At 40.0% G+C, this 19626-nt stretch overlaps 6 protein-coding genes and 1 pseudogene across 8 annotated transcripts in view; 1 reads left to right on the forward strand and 6 right to left on the reverse strand.

The window, feature by feature from the left end:
• Nucleotides 1-1960, reverse strand: part of LOC104729216 (probable receptor-like protein kinase At4g39110) — a 4538-nt gene extending 2578 nt beyond the window's left edge. Inside the window, exon 1 of the mRNA XM_010448137.2 lies at nucleotides 1-1960. Within this exon, the coding sequence (XP_010446439.1) occupies nucleotides 1-1513 (1513 nt within the window). The 5' untranslated portion in view covers nucleotides 1514-1960.
• The window catches only part of LOC104729217 (bifunctional phosphatase IMPL2, chloroplastic), an 8589-nt gene extending 4217 nt beyond the window's left edge, over nucleotides 1-4372 (reverse strand). The window contains exons 1-9 of the mRNA XM_010448138.2: nucleotides 3902-4372; nucleotides 3621-3699; nucleotides 3358-3452; nucleotides 3219-3268; nucleotides 2921-3045; nucleotides 2761-2827; nucleotides 2414-2503; nucleotides 2176-2287; nucleotides 1967-2050 (exon numbers count right to left, since the gene is read on the reverse strand). Of these exons, the coding sequence (XP_010446440.2) occupies nucleotides 1980-2050; nucleotides 2176-2287; nucleotides 2414-2503; nucleotides 2761-2827; nucleotides 2921-3045; nucleotides 3219-3268; nucleotides 3358-3452; nucleotides 3621-3699; nucleotides 3902-4355 (1143 nt within the window). The 5' untranslated portion in view covers nucleotides 4356-4372 and the 3' untranslated portion in view covers nucleotides 1967-1979. The remainder of the gene's footprint in view (nucleotides 1-1966; nucleotides 2051-2175; nucleotides 2288-2413; nucleotides 2504-2760; nucleotides 2828-2920; nucleotides 3046-3218; nucleotides 3269-3357; nucleotides 3453-3620; nucleotides 3700-3901) is intronic.
• Nucleotides 4339-5181, reverse strand: LOC104729215 (late embryogenesis abundant protein). The gene is made up of 2 exons (XM_010448136.2): nucleotides 4844-5181; nucleotides 4339-4674 (listed from the first exon to the last, which is right to left on the reverse strand). Exons 1-2 carry the CDS (start codon nucleotides 5111-5113, stop codon nucleotides 4495-4497), a joined length of 450 nt encoding a protein of 149 aa, XP_010446438.1. The 5' UTR covers nucleotides 5114-5181; the 3' UTR covers nucleotides 4339-4494.
• On the reverse strand, nucleotides 5459-8287 carry LOC104729214. 2 transcript variants are annotated; one of them, XM_010448134.2, is made up of 5 exons: nucleotides 8127-8287; nucleotides 7238-7622; nucleotides 6968-7014; nucleotides 5919-6867; nucleotides 5459-5833 (listed from the first exon to the last, which is right to left on the reverse strand). In XM_010448134.2, exons 2-4 carry the CDS (start codon nucleotides 7524-7526, stop codon nucleotides 5923-5925), a joined length of 1281 nt encoding a protein of 426 aa, XP_010446436.1. In that variant the 5' UTR covers nucleotides 7527-7622; nucleotides 8127-8287; the 3' UTR covers nucleotides 5459-5833; nucleotides 5919-5922. The 2 variants fall into 2 exon arrangements, with proteins under 2 accessions (XP_010446436.1, XP_010446437.1); XM_010448135.2 differs by having other exon boundaries at nucleotides 8120-8274.
• On the reverse strand, nucleotides 8865-11345 carry LOC104729213 (chaperone protein dnaJ 10). 2 transcript variants are annotated; one of them, XM_010448132.1, is made up of 10 exons: nucleotides 11244-11345; nucleotides 10912-11007; nucleotides 10645-10704; nucleotides 10424-10506; nucleotides 10150-10315; nucleotides 9939-10068; nucleotides 9639-9797; nucleotides 9387-9559; nucleotides 9211-9291; nucleotides 8865-9134 (listed from the first exon to the last, which is right to left on the reverse strand). In XM_010448132.1, exons 2-10 carry the CDS (start codon nucleotides 10996-10998, stop codon nucleotides 9039-9041), a joined length of 1035 nt encoding a protein of 344 aa, XP_010446434.1. In that variant the 5' UTR covers nucleotides 10999-11007; nucleotides 11244-11345; the 3' UTR covers nucleotides 8865-9038. The 2 variants fall into 2 exon arrangements, with proteins under 2 accessions (XP_010446434.1, XP_010446435.1); XM_010448133.1 differs by having other exon boundaries at nucleotides 11175-11246.
• Nucleotides 11560-15006, forward strand: LOC104729212 (transcription factor TFIIIB component B'' homolog). The gene is made up of 14 exons (XM_010448130.2): nucleotides 11560-11779; nucleotides 11945-12053; nucleotides 12161-12331; nucleotides 12423-12499; nucleotides 12585-12773; nucleotides 12852-12921; nucleotides 13002-13219; nucleotides 13314-13554; nucleotides 13646-13740; nucleotides 13848-13891; nucleotides 13981-14194; nucleotides 14297-14441; nucleotides 14536-14669; nucleotides 14768-15006. Exons 2-14 carry the CDS (start codon nucleotides 12005-12007, stop codon nucleotides 14927-14929), a joined length of 1809 nt encoding a protein of 602 aa, XP_010446432.1. The 5' UTR covers nucleotides 11560-11779; nucleotides 11945-12004; the 3' UTR covers nucleotides 14930-15006.
• On the reverse strand, nucleotides 14985-19187 carry LOC104729211 (annotated as a pseudogene).

Consider the following 19626-nt stretch of genomic DNA (forward strand, 5'->3'; position numbering starts at 1 on the left):
TGTAGAAGTTGGATTTTTGAGAACCACCTTTGCTTGTCATGAAAGTGCTATCACCGGCATGTATTGGTAGCAACCAAGAAGAGAAACTGTTTCTCTTCTGCCAATCTTGTGGCCTCTTCTTCCACCTGTAAACCATGGCTCCCAGACCAATGAAAGCTCCAAACATCATCACAAACCCCGCGGTTGCAACCATACCATGCTTCCCCATGCCAGTGGTTCTACCATCAACTCCAAACTCTCCATCAAGGCTGTTTACGGAATTGCTCATCTTCAGAACCTCAACACCGTTCAAGATCGCATTTTTGGAACCTGTATCTTCTCCCATGGGACCAATCTGTACTTGAAGCTCAGGGCTCATAAGTGTTGCGTTCACAACGATATCTTTGTAGTAAGGAGCTGCTAGATCCCCAGTGACAGTTGACAAATCAAGCCCGGAAATGGCAGTTTTCCCGTTAATGTACACATTAAAGTACAGGTCATTGAGAGACTTACTAACGATGTCACAGAAATGAAGCCGAATAAGGTAGTTAAACGATGGGTTAGAGGGGAAATTCCAGGAGACGTTGAAATTAGGGTCTATGGTGTGAGAATTAGCCATTTCCGCAGCTGTTGCATAAACCGACTGTGGAGCAATCAAAGGTGTGACTTCGGGTGGGTACTTGATTGCCGAAGAGGTTGTTTGAACGTCCTTTGCTAAGTTCTCATCTTTCAAGAATTCCTTATCCGGTATCCAGGTTCTTCCTAATGTGTCATTCTGAGGCATGATCAAGGGACCACCAACATTGACTCTGTAAACAGACTGGTAAGCGTAGTCAGACAGACCCGAGAAACCATTGACAGGGAAAAGGGCGGTGCCGGAGTCAGAGATAAGTTCGTCTGGAGCAGACACGACTTCGATAGCATTGATGAACGCTGCAGAACCTTTCATAGGTCTGAACCTGAGGGAGAATTGAGCATCTGTAATGTTGACGAGATACTCCTTCTGAACAACAGCTTGACTATCATTGTTGTTGTTTGTTATTTTGAAATTATGAAGCAACACATATTTCTCCGTTAGAACCGAAAAGGTTGCTTGTTGGAGATCAAACTTGTCATTAGGGAAGGCCAAGAAATGGAGGCGAACCCAATGCCAACCAGGTCGAGTCAAATGGAATTTGTAGGTGGCTTCCTCACGGAAGATCCTTGCAGTTAGGTAGATAGGAGAAGCGATTTTGTCTGAAGGTGGGGCCGAGACCTGAATATCTTCCTTAGCTTCTATGTATTGGACCGTCTCCTGGTCACTCTTAAAGACTCTTCCATCAGGGTTTTTGGATGACGATTTGCTTCCACAATCAATGAGAATATCATCTGCCGGTTTAAAACCAGCAGCAGGTCCCACAGCAGCGGCAGCTACCGCGGATGCAGCAGGGCCTGAGAGGAAGAGGAGAATAGCCAGAAGGAGAGCCATGGAAGGCTTTGGAGAAAAATCAAGGATGAGAATCGTGCATATGTTTGGTTTCTTTCTTATCTCCATCCCTCCTGGGTGGGAAGGAAAGAGAGAAGAGAGAAGGATGGGGACGAACAAAGATAAGAAAGAATGAGGGAGTTTGTTGGGTAGCTTGTGGTTGAAGAAAAGAGGGAGAAAAAAAGGTCATGAAAGAGAGGAAACGTGAGTTGTTATATGTGTGGCCAGTTTTGGAGTATGGTGTAATTTGGTGGAGGATATAGCATTGATGATATTCAATGGTCTATTTTTAGCAAATTACTAATTCTGTTATCTTGACAACTTTAACAAGAAGCCAAAAATAAAATAACTCTGGTTCCCTATTTCAAGAAAGAACAAAAACTTAAACTGAAGCTCTACCAGGGTCCTAACCTCACTATCAGTTTTTTTAATCTAACAAGCAAACACGACACGAACAAAGATCAAAATTATCGTTTTATAGCAAGAAAGTTATGAAGAAACAATACGTAGGTGAGAACATACCAGCGAAGGCTTTTCACTGCCACTCAAGTGACTCCAAAGCTTGCTGATGAATGTCTGAATCTCCTGCTGCAACTACATTAAAGCCTATGACACATGAAAAGGTAGATAAAATGTTTAATAATTCGACATTCAGGGGTAGAGTGATATTTGTTTTGATGACTTTGTGATTGAGAGCAAGAAACAAAGGTTTTTCGATATATTGAACATACTTGTCGCAACTGCACTGGATGAAGCTTCCCACAAAAATGGTTTACCGTTCCAATCGGTTATGGTACCTCCAGCGCCTTCTATTACAGGAACCAGAGCAAGGAAATCATATGGCTGACGAAGCATAACATTGACTTCAATTAGTAAGATGTGATCGGACAGTACCAGTTGAAGATTGGTACATTAAGCATTCACTTTTGACAAGAAATTATAGTGGTGTTATTCTAAAAGAGAAGTTACCTTTAGACCCGATTCAATAACAAGATCGACAAATCCAGAAGCCAGGAGAGCGTAAGCATAACAATCACAGCCGTATAATGGCATCTTCACCTGTAACAATAGAATTTAAAGAAATGATTTACTAATGACAATCACTGAACAGAAAAGGGATACAGAAGAGCCCATACGAAAATCAACTGGGTAAGAAGCTCAAATGAGACACTGACTATTGCAATATGTGTTATTCTTCAATTTCTCATAAGGAAGTTTCATCTAAGTTTTGTTTGCCTGTAATATGCTCCAGCGGAGAACAATCCCAATTTAACTAAATTCCATGTCAAGAATTTAATAGACAATTAGATACGAACCTTGTCTCTAACTCGAGCATATGCCTTTTCTGCCTCTCCACTGAATAGATGTGGACTAGTGGTGTATCTGCGCAGTTTAAATATGACTTCTTTCAGGCTACTTCCTTGAAAAGATGACTACAGAAGTATGGCTATTATGGCTCGATGGAGGCAAACTTACAAATATGCTTGTGATAATTTTGGGCAAGAACGCGTTGAGATATCCTCCCCATTTAATTTAGTTCTTCTTCCACTCAGTCCTATCCATCTCTCTTTTAGAATAGGCTGATCAATTATACCTAGAATCTGAAAGGGAAAACAAGGTCAGTTAGTAAAGCCCATATGCAATTCTTCAGAATCAGAGAAGTTGCTAAACAGTTCAGCATGCGTAAACTACTCTACAATTAACACAAAACAGGTTACATGCTATGCAACAAACAAGGGAAGCTTGCAAAAAAATGACAGAGTCGGTGTCTTACCGGTTTACCTTTGTAGAGCAAAGCTATCAACGTACCAAACACGGGTTTCCCTGAGACGAAGCAATTGATAGCACAGTCAAATCCTCAAAACCCTTGATAAGACAATGGAAATGACAAAATATTAGAATAACGAGCGCACCTGTGATAAAGCTCTTTGTTCCATCGATTGGGTCCAAGACCCAAACATAGTCTGCAGATTCCTGTTCGCATCTCCAACCCTTCTCTTCACCAAATCTACAGTTTCAGATTTGACAATGTGAATAAATATGAACACATGGGACTGCTAGATGCTGTGTACAAACTAGAATTACACTGTGATCTAGCAAAGCATAGTTCAAGCATGACCATCTCTTAATATCATAGAAAAAGAGGAACAAGAACCAATTTTCAAGGGAAACTCACATAGCATGAGAAGGAAGATTCTGGAATATAATGGATACCATTGCCTCTTCAGCCATTTGATCAGCGATTGTAACAGGACCTAGAGATGATCCAAATAAAGGTAGTTCAGTGATATTATAAAAGCATGACATTGGGTCATCAACCTACCAAACCAATGCTAGTTGCTTAGTAATTTCAATTTCACTCTCAGTTAGAGTTACCCTAAAACTTGGGTGCTCAGTCACCACATATAAGCCTACAATATCACCAGACTCCATTGTATACTATGAATCGAAACTTACTCATATCATCTTTCTCGACAATGTCGAATTTCTTCCGGAAATACTTTCTGATAACCTCGCCGGAAGCGTCAGCTAGTGCATTACCCACAGCGGCGAATCGATCTAGCTCGATTTCGCTCAGTTCCGAAGGGATGTTTTCGATTAGGTCAGGTCGTTTCGTGTTCGAAGCCATTGTAAGGGAGATCCGGCCACGAGAGACGGTAGCAGCGCTTGTGGAAGAAGAAGATAGAAAGGAGAATCGGCTGCTTCTAGGCGAGGAAGGGAGACGAAGTGAGGAAGTTGTTGTTGTAGACCGCAACACCGGAGACGGTGGCGGAATCAGATCGAAGGATTTACACAACGAGTGTGACTGAGCTAACATTTTGGTTGACGGAACAGCAAGCGAGTCCACCAACCAACGACGGAAAGGTTTTTGAATAGAGAGAGAGAGATGATGATTATTATGCAATCTCATCCGTTGGATCGGATATACATCTCCCAAACCGGTCCGGTTCGATATTGTTACAAAATATACTCAACAACATCATTTTTTTACACAATTGCAAACAACCTTTCCCCAATACAAGTAATTATGACCATCGTATGGAAAACTATCACATGTCATTACGGTGGCCGCCTGTAAGTTTCTCCTTAATCTTCTTAAAGAAACTCTTCTTCTCATGCGGCTCGTGAACCGTTCCTGATCCGGTCGCATGCGCAGCTGATGGCTTCGATTTAGTTTCATCTGCTATATTAATTTTCCTCCCTACTCCTTCATCACCATCCTCCTCCGTCTACATATTTATATGCATCGGGATTATCAGTAGGTACGTACCATATCCATATGAATCATGATGATAATAATTAATAAACCATACATACGCGCATATCTACTTATATGTACAAATTTACCTAGCTAGCTTGTATATAGTATCATGGTGAGATAGTAAACAGTAAACTTACATAGGTTGTGCCGAACCAGCGGAGATCATGGTGTTGAAGAGGGTCGTGGGACACGGAGATAGGTTGTGCGTGGTGAGGCGTATTGGTGGTGGTGACTGGGGCCGTGATTGGGTGTGGACCCGTGTAGCTGCTCTCCTTGAGGTGAGGGACGGTGGTTGCAACACCTGTCAGGTGCATAGCGTTACCAAACTCGTCCATCAGCTGAGCTGTCTTCCCGTGTTCGTCCGTGAGATAGATCGGGTTTCCTCGTTCGTCTTTCAGATCAGCCATTGTGAAGATTATTTCTCAAGTCTCAACCTAACGTTGCTAGTGAGTACATTTTGCGGTTGCGTGTCTGTACTATACATTAATCATTCATGTGCATGGTCATGACACGTGGCGCAATTCCGGATCCAGATGCGTAGGGTATTGCCACTAAGCACATATGATATGTAACGAACCTACTGATAATCGTATTCGTCCAAATAATCCCAACAGACATAGCTACATACATATCTCCGTTGGTATTTGAAAACGATTTATGATGTATCTGACCCTTAAACTCGCGAGTTCCAATATTTGCAATGACATTGTTCGTAGAGAAATGATATGTCTATATATGTTACAATCACCATCAATATGAAGGAGAATTGAATTAACATTTACATAAAAGAGTTTAGCTGAGATCAAGCTGGTAGATATAATACAAACTACACCAAATCGGTTGCATTCAGAGTCCGATTCTGATCTGTGCAAATCCAGGATAGTTAAAAAGACTAATGATCCAATGTTGTACTTATCCCCAACCTTGTAATCTAAACTTGTAACTTTACATGTGTGAAAATTTGGTAATCATTATAAAAAAAACATGGATAAGACAAATTTTGTTGAGCTTTACGAGGAAAATGTGTAACAACAAATATCCTGCTTTTAATTGAATGGTACCGTGGTGTCCTTGTGTGTCGACTTCTATGCTTCAGACAGTAGTCAAAGTACAGAGCACGGCAAAATCTGAAACAACAGGCTTACTTGTGATTCACTGATTTGACTTTTCAACTCTATAGATCTATAGCAAGAAAAGGAGAGAGAGGCTTACAAGTTCATATTTTGCTGGATTTGGTCCAGAAGAAGCCTTTCTTTTTGATAGGAGGATCCTCTTTGTGGGATTTATAGTTACTTCTGGACCCAAAAGAGAAGTGTCGAGCCAAAAAAGGCTTTGCAGAATAGCTTTTAGCACTCGAACTCGAGACCAGTTTAGGACTCTTGCTTGCTGCTGCTGCTGTCCTGTGGCTGTGATCAAACATTACTAAATCATCGCAATCAAAGTCACTGTCCAAAACTCGGTTTCTGAGTCTTTTGTTGTGTCTAGCTTTCAAATCCATCTCTACTTTCAAAGCTTTCTCTGACAGCTTTGCCGTTTTCTTCTCACCCATTGTGCAGATTGGGCATGAAGGGTCGAACTTATCGATTTCTGGTGTCATCTGCTCTAAACACTCCCCATGGTAGACATGCCCACAAGCTAGAATTGCAGACACAGAGAGCTCGTTGGTCATATAGATCTTTTGGCCGCTCCACAAGGATTTCTCCGACAAGGGTCTAGAGCAAGCACCGCAGGTTTGCTGATGCTTGGACATTCGATTGCCATGATGGTCTATCTTGTCACGTTGAAGCCCAAAGCAATCATTATCATAAGACAAAGGCTCGTCGCTGCGAGAAGATGACATCATTTCAGAAAAGGCTTGCAATGACCAGCCTTCAGATGGTCCGGACTGAGAAGAATCATATCTCAAAGGAGTTCCCTGCCTCTCTTCAGTTGCTGAGCTTCCATTCAGTGAGGTCGGACCATAGATTTGACCATCTGAGACTTGCTTTGATAGACGAGGGCGCTGTGCCAGTTTAAGTGTCGATGAACTTGCAGGCTGCAAGTAGCTTTGGGATGAAAGTGGTGACGTAGGGAAAGATGATGGTTGTGAAGCCAGTGAAAGAGACAATTGTGCAGGAGATAGATATGATGGGGCTGCAGACTCTGTTGAAACATTTTCTTTCTGTACGAAACATAGAAATGCGAAAGCGAGGTAAGGCATCAACAAAGGTAGAATTTCAAAGAAATGAGAGGACTCAGCTGCTGATGAAACACGCCTTTACCTGTTCGAAGACTGTATCCATGGAAGAATATCTTGGAAAAGACAAATCTGCCAAAATAGATTATGATCAAGAACAGAGACAGAAGCAAGCCACAAAGCAAACAGACAAATTCTATCAATAAACATAGCAAGCCTTTTTGCTCATCATGACTCGAGGGACACCAAGTAACATGTGCTTCCCTCAAGTTTACAAGTTCCAGTAAAAAAGCTAAGCCAGTGAGGAATACGATTATAATGTAACCATAACCAACAACAACCTGAAAATATTTACCTGAAGCAGGAGATTTCTGCAATGACTGTGTCCGACGAAAACTGTCCAAAGGAGACCCTTCAGATGATACAAAAGCAGATCCAAATTTGATCTCAGAACCATCGTTGCGACTAATCCCATCAGATAACCAACTGAGAGAGGTTTCTTCACCAGCTACACGTCCTCTATTATCCCACCGAAAACTCCAGTTCGGAGAATGCCTGACATTGGCCCTCTGCAAATTGTCACCAGCTAATGAATTAGGCAACACCATTTTGTCTCGAGCAGCAACACAACATGCGTTCCCCATAACTCGCAACTATTAAGCACTATGGCAAAGACCAGTGCTTATAATTATTTCGGCGAATGAAACCTCTCAGTAGAACAACAGCACAACAATCCCTTTCTAGCAAATAAAAAGCAACACAAAACCAAATCAATCAGCACAATCAGAAAATCAAAATCATCAGGAGAGTCTAAAATTCCCAACAAAAGTCGAGGTTACAAGCAAAATTAGTAGAGCCCCATGTTTAAGATCTCTGGGAGTTAACTAGTCATGGATCAAATAACAAAGTAACAGTTCGAATTAACAAAGGAATCATATCGATATATATCTCTACTTGTCACCAGTTTCTAGATCACTGGAACTGCCATGACTAATCTTCTTCACTACCAAAATCCGAAATTAAGAAATCAAAATAAGGAAACCAAAGAAGTAGTGATTGAAGTAAAAATTAGCATCAAACAGATCCGAGATTAAGGCCGAATAATCTACAAACCATGTTGAGATGACTCAAAATTATAAACAGAAACCCTAAAATCAATACCCGAAAAATAAAATTCCAAAAAAAAAGGATAACAAAACAATCAAATCAGAATATATGCTAAAAGAGAGTCACGAACATCGAACCTGCTCCCACAAGTCCCGAAACGCCGCCGGAGAAGAGGAAGACGACAGTTTCACGGAGAGAGAAAGAGAAGCTGTTAGAGTGAGAAAGGAAACGAGCACTGCGAGCGAGAGAGTCTCTTTTGCTTTGCTTTCTTCCTTCTCTCGTTGGAGAGAGAGAAAGAGGGAAAGAGACGAATACAAGTCTTTTCCGACGGTTTACTTAACGCCGTCAGGATCCGGTAGGTGTGTACTGTTATTACAATTGAAACCGTACCAAATACCCAAATTAAATTCAAATCGAGGTGAACCATTACTATAGTTTATTTTGATTATTCTATATATTTTCATCAATTGTGTAAAGGTGAAGTAGATGTAATAGCTTCTCAAATTCATAAGATCATGTAAGTAGTATTATTGGAAACATAGATTACTACCGTTTTGCCAAGATCGAACCAAGATAAGCCGGTTTAGTTGTGACGCCGTTAGAGTTAGCGGAATTTATAATGGCTTACGGTGAGTTATGCCACGTCACGTTACAAGACAAAACGGAGGGAGAACGAATAATTAACCGGCAACTTTCCCTAGTGACGTCGTTAGATGGGACCGTTTTATAAACTAAAAACATTTAGATTACAGTTTTAAATATTTACAATATAATACAAGGACCAGTTAATAAAATACCCCTGAGGTCCCTGTCTATCTATCTTACATGGATGGGATACGCGACCTGGAGTTTTGTGAAGCCAACACGGAAGAGAAGATGTATAACGAAGAAAGGGAATATAAAGACGAAACCATCACTTCCCCCATACTAATATTATTTTATTTAGAATGGAAAAAAAAAAAGATATTACGTAGGAAAATTACATTCGATAATACTCAAAAGCGATCGTTCTGTTTTGTTTTGAACCAATGAAATTCGAGTTTCTTGATTTAAGACGCCGGCTTCGAGGAATCTCCGGCCTGTAGTTTCACGGCGGCTTCTTCATGACTCAAACTGTTTTCTCTAGAGTACGGTTTCTTAGAACCCTGTCAGAAATATGTTACGTTAGAGAGAACCAACCAACAGTTTTTGTTTTTTTTTTTTGGTTATATAATGACTGACCTGGAAAATGTTTCCCAGCTTCCTCAACCCTCTAGCTCTAGCTCGAAGTACATCCTTTGAAACAGTTGGATCTTTAAGCACCTGGGAACAAAACAAAAAGAGAACAATATTTCAACTATTACAATGTAATGATCAATGTAATAATATAGGATCATCATTGTAGACTCAAATCTTACTGCTTGGCAGACACGAGATAAGGTTGATTCGATGTCAACAACATTGATTTGCCAAAGGGATTGAAGCATTGCATCTTTTTTAGCTTCAATGGCTTTCTGAATATTCTCTTCTTTGTTCACTCCCTGATTCAGCCTGCTCACTTCATCCTGCAGCTGAAGTAATGAGACCGCACCTACGGAAAATGAAGATTTTTTTGGTCAATCCTCTTTTCGGAAATCCAAAGCAGCCCTCACACACATTCATGCTCTTACCAGAAGCAGCCATCACTTGAGATTTTACTTGGTGGCCTTTGTCACGAACCCACTCGGCTAAAAACGGTACTTTCATGTAACGTTTGTCCTTTCCAAGTTCTTTAGCAGCTTTTCTAGTGTATATGTAACCAACGGTGTGAAGCATTGCCTCACCAAAACCTGTAAGTAACAGAAAAAGAACAAACTAAGTTCAGTTTATTTGTTCTCTAATTGCCAAAGCTTGTGCCTTTCATTTACGTAAGGAGCGGAAAAAAGCCAAACTTAATTGATACGGTAAAACTGACAAAGGACTATAGTTACCAGCTGTAGAAAGCCGTTTTGCCTCTGCAGTGGCCCAGTTCACAAATTCATCGGTTTGTCCTTCCACGAATGGTTCGAGTTTGATTTTCAGTGTAGCGACGAGCTTGTCTTCCCTGCCCTTTTGCATCGCCTGCATTAAGGAAACATCATACAGAAATATAAACAATAAAGGGCTAATAAAACAGTTAAACAGAGAGGGAAAACAACATACTTTGATCTTTTCCTGAAGCATATGTTTCCTAATCTCAGGCTCATATGATTCTAATTCAGCATCGATTGAGGCTATTGAAGCAAGTGCAAGTTGGCCAACGTAATCCTCAAAGAGCTCGCTACCGAAGAGCATACCAAACACAGCTGCAGGATCAACCATTGCATCCCTGCAAGCAAATGGAAGTGAATTCAGCAATTAAGCATTTAAACCGAATCCTATAGAGGTTAATTCTAGAATTGTAAGGAATGTCCAAAATCTTTTAATTCAAACTTACTGTTGAACACCTTCTTTTCCATATTTGTCATAAGCTGTTCGCTTCTCTGGATCGCTAAGAACTTGGTAAGCTTCACCTAGTGACTGAGAGAGTATATAATTCAATCACACACACACATTTGTTAAACCCCTAGTGAATGAAGGTCGTCGAGCAAACTAATAGAAACCTAGAAAGAGAGATGATTCTATATTATTGCTCTAAAGGTGAAGGCAAAAAAACACCTGAAAGTTTTTAGCAGCTTGAGGATCACCAGGGTTCTTATCTGGATGAACTTGCCTTGCCTGCAAAACATAATAAGATCAAAATCATAGAAATTGATCTCCATAATGAAACTTAAAAAAGCTTCCAAATTTCTTAGATAATCCACTGTCTGATTCTTAACATCATAATCAACTCTACCAACTTATGCTTGAACTCTATGTGAGAAGCTAATATCTAACTGGAAACAAAAACTCATATAGAGATGGAAGAAACACAAAGAGACTTACTTTAACATAATAAGCTTTTTTAATCTCAGCACCTGAAGCGTCAATCTTGACGCCTAATATGTCGTAGTACTCACTCTCCTTCACCATAGCTCAACTCTACAACAACCAATTGATGTTAAACGCAAAAAAATTGTTAAGATCCCTCTCAAGCTAAAAAAAAAAACCATAATTTCAGGAAGCTTGCGTAAATGCGAAAACAAACGAAATCAAATTAATTACAGATCTTAGAAAAATCAGAAGGAATTACAAATTGGAAAACACACCAACTAAAAGATTAAGATTCCAGAATCTGGACGCTACTAAAACAGACGATGAAAGGGAAAGGAACTTACAACTGTCCGCGAAGCACATAAACGAAGAAGAGATTTGATCTACTTACACAGATATTTGGTGAGTTGTTCTTTAATCAGTGGAGAGAGAAAAATTACTAATTTAAGGAACTATGTTTAGGGACATCAAAAAGTGGGTTAAAAACCCATCGGCCCATGTTAAATATAGAGCCCGCTGACCTGTTTTTACATCAAAAACAATATGGGCCTCTCATGAGATAGGCCCACTAAAAACCTTTATTTTAATTTTTCTCCTGAGGCCCTATAATATATATATACACAAGTATTTAAGAGACGGTGCTGTGAGAGAGCATCGAACCCTAGTGCGAAGTCAAAACCAAACACTTACGGACGTTATAATTGACCACTAGCCTGCACGATCTTCTTTAATTATTTTGTAATATTGTTTTCCTTTATCTATGCGATAAGAGGCGCAGACCTTTCCCGGCCAATCTCTATCTTTTCCGAGTAGCTAAACCCTAGGCGACGGCAACGAACAATGGTCTAGCCTCCGACGGATTCGTTTCATGGTTTATTGGGTAATTGTAATCTCCAGTTCTCAGCCAAAAAGTTTCAGTTTTTATTCTTGTGTTAGAGTATTTGCTTTGATTTGCCGACTAAACGAATAGCCGTTGAAAAAGTTTCAGTTTTTATTCTTGAGATCTGTCATTGATCTTGAGTTTTTTTTGTTTTTGTATTGTCAGAGAGTGGTGACACATTGGCGAGAGGGAGAGTATCTGTGAAACATTAAAAAAACACAAGTGATGGATTTAGATTTTGATGATCATCCCTCACATCATGCTGCTCCAGCAGGTAATTTGGGTTTTTTTCTTAATCCCACTTTGATTAGTTTCATGAGTTTTTTTTTGTTTGGAATTGACTAATGTGGCTGAAACATTTGTGAATTTTGGATTTACTAGTTAGGGCTGGTACAAGGTTCAAACCAAAAGGTAGACCTCAACCTAAGAAGAAACAAGTCTCTCTTTCAACATCCCATACAACACTGCCTACCAATGTTGCCAAGGAAACACTCTCAACACAAAGCCAAGAAGATTCTGTTTCTCTAAATGAATCATCGGCTATTCCCAACGGTTTTGTTTCTTCCCTCAACCAGCTTGTTTATTCTATCTTGTTCCCAAAAGTTGTCAGTGTTTTAATATGTGGAGTTTTGTTTATTTACAGAGGCTTTACCTTCTGAGTCTAATGTTCCAGAGAGTGGAACCATCAACCAGTCTACCATTGAAACATTATCAGAAGAGGTAATGTGCTATTATGTCTACCTTTTGGATTGTTTTTTAGTGTATGCTATAGGTTCTTATAAAAAAAAGTTATTGCTTCTTATAGAATGTGAATGTAGTCTCAAGAGAGGTTCATTGGTCTACGGGAGCATCTGTTCTTCGTGCTTGTAATCACGTGGATATAGGGGGGAAAAGAAGTGATGATAGCATAGAGGCTGCTGCGTCTGCATTCCCTGATGATCCCAGAACACAAGATTCTACAATATTTCGAGATTTTGTGACTCCTGAAACTGGGGTATTGTGAATATTCTCTTGTGTTTACTTCTTTTACTGCAAATTTAGAACTGATGGATAAGTCTTGATATTGTTACAGGAAGATGAGGGTCATTTGGATATGGAAACTCTTGATATTATACAGGAGGAAGGCACCACCAGTTCATATGGTAATTTTAGACTCTGAATATTCACATTTGATATGCTTTAGTTCTGTTAAATGTATAATTATAATGTTGTACCTGTGTAGTGCAACATACGGGGAAACTCCAACCAAAACCTAGAGTGCTCGACACTGTGGTTGAAGAAGAACCTGAGCCTCATTACTCCGTTGATGGTACCGGTTATTTTTCAATGGGTACTAACGAGTCTGAAGTAATGGACAATGTGGAATCAAGAAACGACTTCAGTACTTATGGACATCTTCAAGAAGAAGAACCTAATATTCCTGAAGCCCCCAGAGAAACGGTAAGATTGCAAATTGAGTTTGCTTTTCCAACCGCACCTGTTTTAAGTTTAGCAATTATTTCAAATGTGGTTCTGCTTGTAATTTTTTTATCAGGTTCCTGAGACGGAGGCGCAAAATGCTTCTGGCAGATCGGATAACTATATAGGTACAGGAGAAGAAGAAAGTTGTTTGGGGAATAATAATACATTAGAACAAGAACAGTCTGTAAGAGGAAAAAAAAAGGGAAAATCAAAGAGGGCTGCTGGTCGAAAGCGGAAAAACACGAGTGAAGAAGCACCAAGCGAAAAAACAGAGAAGAAATTCAAACATTCGAGTCGTCGACAAAAGAGAACACGTAACTCTAACTAACTGACTGATATTACTATCTAGCTTATGGTTAGCTATTGTCTGCATATCGATTGATTCATGTTTATCTCCTGTCGCAGTGGAGAAGGAATTGCTTGAAACCCCGGATGATGAAATCAGATCTCTTCCTATTAGAGATATGCTACGTCTTGTTGAATATAAAGAATGGCTGGAGGTAAGAACACTGTTCATTTGAGCTCCTCTGCAGATTCTATTGAATTTTAGCATATCCTTGTAGCTCGGATCCTTACTCTTATTGTCTATATCTTGTTAATATTGCAGAAAAAAGAAGCAAAGGGAGCTGTTGTGCCACCGATCCAAGAAAGGTATTAAATGGGAAGCGCTAGTCGATTAAGTTAGACTGCTTTTAGATTATTATTTTTCACCGTCTTATGGGTGTGTGTGTTACGTGCAGTGATATGAACGCATCAGGGAACGCATCGGGGAACGCATCAGGGAGTCAGTATTATTCTCAAGGATTTGATGCAGAAGATGAATTTGGTATGGAGGATAGCGAAAATCAAGAAGCTTATGTAGTGAAACCAGACTCACCTGTTAACTATCAAACGTACATGTACAAGACTGCAAGAACTCGATGGTCAAAGCAAGATACAGAACTCTTCTATGAGGTAAAGTTGAGAGAGGCCCTGAAACTCTAGTAGACAAAAAAAAAATCACTTTGAACGGAGATAATATATTGTTTGCTCATTGTTTTCTTTCTGTTTTTGCAGGGAATTCGAGAGTTTGGGAGCAATCTATCGATGATACAACATCTGTTTCCTAATAGAACGCGTGAACAGATGAAGCTCAAATTCAAACTGGAAGAACGTCGATATCCATTGAAGCTTAATGAGGCATTGGCAACTCGCCCAAAACGTGAGAGAACAACTCTCTCTTTCTCTCCTATAATAATATAGTTTCCTTGGGATGATGAGCCGTAGAAATCTGAAAGTTTTGTTCTGTTTTGCAGAACTTATTCATTTCCCTAACGTGATTAAGAAGCTTCAAGAGGAAGCCGCAGCTGCAAAAGCAGCCGAAGAAGGAGAAGAAGGAGGAGAAGAAGTTGGCGCAGAGACAGAAGAGACAAATGATGTTCCCCAGAATGTATATAAATCCCAAAGCTTTATTATAGTTGGCGCCTAAATCTGTTAACTTTGTTGAATTGAAATGTTAAAACGCTGTCGTATTTTTTGTATGTGTAGGAGGAGCCGGAGAAGCCTGAGGAGACGGAGCGGGCAAGTGATGCAGTAGATGGAGTGAAGGAATCGGACGGTGGGGATGGCTTGAGATCGGACGGTGGAGATGAATGTGACAACGATGAGGGAGATGATGATTTTTGGAATTCTTATAAGAGTGACATGTAAAACTATAGTGCTTATATAAACAAATGTAGTCATTTTGTCGTGATTAATCTTTCGATTGAAATAAAAATCTTTGCTTACTAGGAGTATTAATTAAAATTTACTAAATTAGCCACGTTTTCAGTCTCACAAGTTAATACATCAATAGGTCACTTTGACTGAAACATCAAGAGATTCTTGAACATGTTTACAATGAAATCAACTAAGTAGAGGTTACCCTGCCCATACAGATCTCCGACCAAATCAGTTGAGTTTCATTGATGCAAATGATGCAGCCATATCCAAAGCCGCCTGCAACTGGGAAGCATCCGTTCCCTGTCCTGATGCAAGACCACCTTTCCCTTTCCCGCATCCACCTTTTAGAGGACCCAACGCAGTTGTCAACCATTCTGTGACGTCTAGCTGCTTGAACTGATCTGATTTGTCTGGGACTCCTGCACACACAACCGCCTTGTTTGTGCTTTCATCTGTGCTGAACACCATTATCGACATTCCCTTCTTTTTCATTACTTTAGAAACCGCCTCTCGCACAGCTGCTGCATCAAGACCCACATCCAGCTGGATTATGCAGAAAGTCTTCCCATCCAATGCTGCAGACTCCGCCGCCTCTGTTGCTACTTGGACAGATTTCTTCAGGTTTTGTTCCGCTATTCTCTTCTGAGCTTTTTTTACTTCCTTCTGAAGCGAAGCAATCTTAGCCTTGATATCTGCCTTCTTAGCTGCTGGGATAATTGCTTTGTCTACTTGGCTTTTCAAAGCAGAAACTTTCTCTGCCAATGCACTTCCCTCTGCCACGGACGCATCCTCTACTTCTTTGTCAAGTAAGGACGCCGCATTCAATGCTTTCAAGGCACATTCAGTAGTTACAGCAGTTATTCTACGAGTACCTTTAGCAATTCCCTCCTCCGATAGAATTACAAATGCTTTGGCTTCGCGGGTGTTTGTTATGTGGGTTCCTCCACAAAATTCAGAAGAAAGCAATGACCACTCATTGTTTTCAGGATCAGCCAAGAGATCCTCAACTTGTCTCCCAATTGACACCACTCTGACAGGATCAGGGTAGACTTCTCCAAACACTGCTCTTAGACCTTTGATGCGCTTGGCTTCAGAAAGCACTGCTTCCTTGGAGAATACATCCAATTCATCCTTGATCTGTTTATTCACTATCAATTCGATCTTTCTCAGATCTTCAGGAGCAACCGGCTCGCCGTGGGAAAAATCAAATCGCAGTTTTTCAGGAAGAACTATTGATCCCTTCTGATCAATATGATCCCCCAGCACTTCCTTCAGGGCATAATTCAACATATGTGTACAAGTATGATTAGGAGCGATGAGTTTACGTCTCTCATAGTCAACCTTGCAAATCACTTTATCCCCCACAGATACCTCTCCAGTTGCTGCTTCAGAAAGATACCCAATATGAATAACAAAGCCCCCAAATATTTTGACACTGCATACATTGAATGTACCAAATGAGCCTTGTATAAGTCCCGTGTCAAAAATCTGACCACCCTGCTCAGGATAGAAACTTGTAGACTCCAATACTAGTCCCACGTTATCACAAGCAGCTGAACGTTTCAGGAAAGAGGAGCCAGTGTAGATTGCCTTTAGTTCACTCTCGTGATCCTGGAACCAAATGTACTTAAAAGAATCATCTGTTGCTGACACACCAGTCTTGTGCAATGTTGATGTAGCGTCAGCATCCATAACAATGGTGCCACCAGCTTGCTTATTCTGGGCACTTCTTGATCTTTCCTTGGCCTCATCCACGGCTTTGTTGAAAGCATCAACATCAACCAGTAACCCTCTTTCTTCAGCCATGAACTGAGTCAACTCTATCGGGAAACCATATGTAGCCGATAACACAAAAGCATCCTCTCCACTCAGTAGTGTATTTCCCTGAACCGCCTGCCCAAGTACTTTCCGAAATTTCTCAGTTTCCTTGGCCAAGGTTTTGGAAAAGCTTGCTTCCTCTTCTTTTATTATCTCTGTGATCTTTTTCTCATGTTCCTTCAACTCTGTAAAGAAATCGCCCATGACCCGAATAACAGAACTTACAAGCCCGTTGAAAAACCCTTCTTCAGCTTTTAGGATCTCCTTTCCACAGCGAACTGCTCGACGGAGAATACGCCGCAGAACATACTCACGGCCGTCATTACCAGGACGAGAGCCATCGGCAATAGCAAATGATAGGGTCCTAATATGATCAGCAACCACTCTATATGCCATGTCAACTCTGTCGACATCTTCCAGACCAACTTTTCCAGAATATGGCCTAGCTCCAGTGGCCTTTTGAATGTCATCAAAGATAGGCATGAACACATCTGTATCATAGTTGCTCATTTTGTTCTGAAGAACAGAAGTCAACCTCTCGAAGCCCATTCCGGTATCAACATGCTTAGCAGGCAGAGGTTTTAACGAGCCATCACTCTCTCTGTTGAACTGAATAAAGACAAGATTCCATATTTCTAAACATGTTGGATCGTCATTGTTAACCAAGGATGCAGCATCACGGTTACCGACACGATCATAATGTATTTCAGTACAAGGTCCACAGGTGGACCTGTGTCACCCATTTCCCAGAAATTATCCTGCAGTTTGATAAAAAGTTAAATGAAAGAAAAACAGCATTATATGATTCTTAGATTTACATTTGCTAGAATTTTTGACTGGAAATCATAAACAATGGTCTTTTTAGCCTGCCAACTACCAAAACTTGACAGTGTATAAACTTGACTGTCGTTATCATTGACAAAGCGATTTTTCAGTATATACAAGAGCATTGGTGACAATATAAAGGCAATTGAATTTGATAAAATATCTGACTTTGCTGTAACGCTTTTCACATAACACTGGAAATATTTAACAAAAATGAAATGTTGTTCAATTTTACTTGGTTTCAAAATCATTTTTATGGGAGTAGTGAAGCAAACATACTTTGCAACCAAAGGGTAGTACACGTCCAGGTGGAAGAAACTTCAACCATATATCTCTAGCCTCATTATCGGGTTGAAGGCCAGCTTTCTCATCACCGCCAAAATAGGTAGCGTAAATTCGATCAGTCGGTAGCCCATAGACCTGAGGCATGAAAACAGGGAGGTCTGTGTCATCATCTCTTAGTGAAATATACAAACCAACAGAGAGAGAATATAACTAAACAAAAATTATGAAATACTGTGGCAGGATATCTCAATGAGATGTACAGACTAATGAAAACAGAAGAATCACTTTACAAAACTGTGACATACTGTCGATGGGAGAGAGATAATAGTTCACTAAATATCATGCACATTTTCTTAAATCAAGTAAGCAAAAGACAAATGTCCCTTTTCTAAATGTGTAGGAAGAAAAATATACTCTTTGATCCATAAGGTATTGCAAAATAAGATGGCAGCGGTTCTAATTACGTTAGTTAAGAGCTCCCAAGCCCATCCGATAGCTTCGTTCTTGAAATAATCTCCAAACGACCAGTTACCAAGCATTTCAAAGAAGGTGTGATGGTAAGTATCTTTGCCGACATCGTCCAAATCGTTATGCTTTCCACCAGCACGAATACACTTTTGAGTGTTACATGCCCGAGTTAGCTTGCTGAGCTCCGTATTTGGATCGGCGGTTCCCAAAAATATAGGCTTATACTGGTTCATTCCTTGAAAAACAGAGAAGTTTCAAAGTCATTCGTTTATCTAGCAGTGACCAGAGATATCAAGAGAAATTTAATATACATAGCTAAGAATCCCTAACTACAAAGTCTTATTAATTTCGACCAAAACTTTAAAAATTGAAGAATGAATAAGTCCCAAAGCTTCAGATACAAAAGAGAAAACAGAACAAAGCATTCCAGTGAACTCATCAACTAAATACCAATTCGAGATAAAACCAACTCAATAGAATCTGAATTCCGTAGATCAACTAAAGACTAATTCCCAGTTTCCATCGGCAATAACAGATAAAACAAATCAAGTATTTGGCAATCCAAGTTTTTCGTACCAGCGTTAGCGAACAAAAGAGTAGGATCATTATGAGGAACAACGGGGCTCGATGGCCAGAACTTGTGGCCTTTCCCTTTAAAGAATTCGAAAAAAGTTTCCCTGACTCTCCTTGCTGGCCACTGAATCTCCGATTGTTCGGAACCCGGCATGACTGCGACGGAGGACGACGTCGAAGAAGAGTAAGAGGGAGAAAAACGCAAGTGAGAGAGAAAAGGGCGGCGGAGATGGGAAGAGTAAAAAACCCTAGACGACGGAGGAGGCTTGGTTTAATTATTTACTGCTCCGTTTTACTAGTATCAAGGAATAATTTTTGGGAAAAAAAAAATAAAAAAGAGAATAAAAAAATAAAATCCGACAACAAATGGCCAATGACTGTTGTTGACTCATCGTTTACTGCTCCGTTTTGTCGGCGAAATTCTCATTGATCTTTTTTGTCTTTTTTTTTTTTTTAAATATCAGCCAACCTATGGTGATCGTAGATCCGTTAATATGTTTCATCCACGATCATTAATGACCGTTAGATCTTCGTCGGCTGATGACAAAAAAGCGATTCTCTTGTACTAACTTACTTTTCTTTTTTTTCACTTATATAACTTGTATTAATTGATAGAAACGTCCAAATCTCATGCGTATTTATTATTTTCAGGCCATTTATTATAGATTTTATTACAGAAGTAAACCTCGATTTTTTTACATTTAATGCACAACCAC

The sequence above is a fragment of the Camelina sativa genome, chromosome 12 (genome assembly GCF_000633955.1).
Source record: "Camelina sativa cultivar DH55 chromosome 12, Cs, whole genome shotgun sequence".
NCBI lineage: Eukaryota > Viridiplantae > Streptophyta > Magnoliopsida > Brassicales > Brassicaceae > Camelina > Camelina sativa.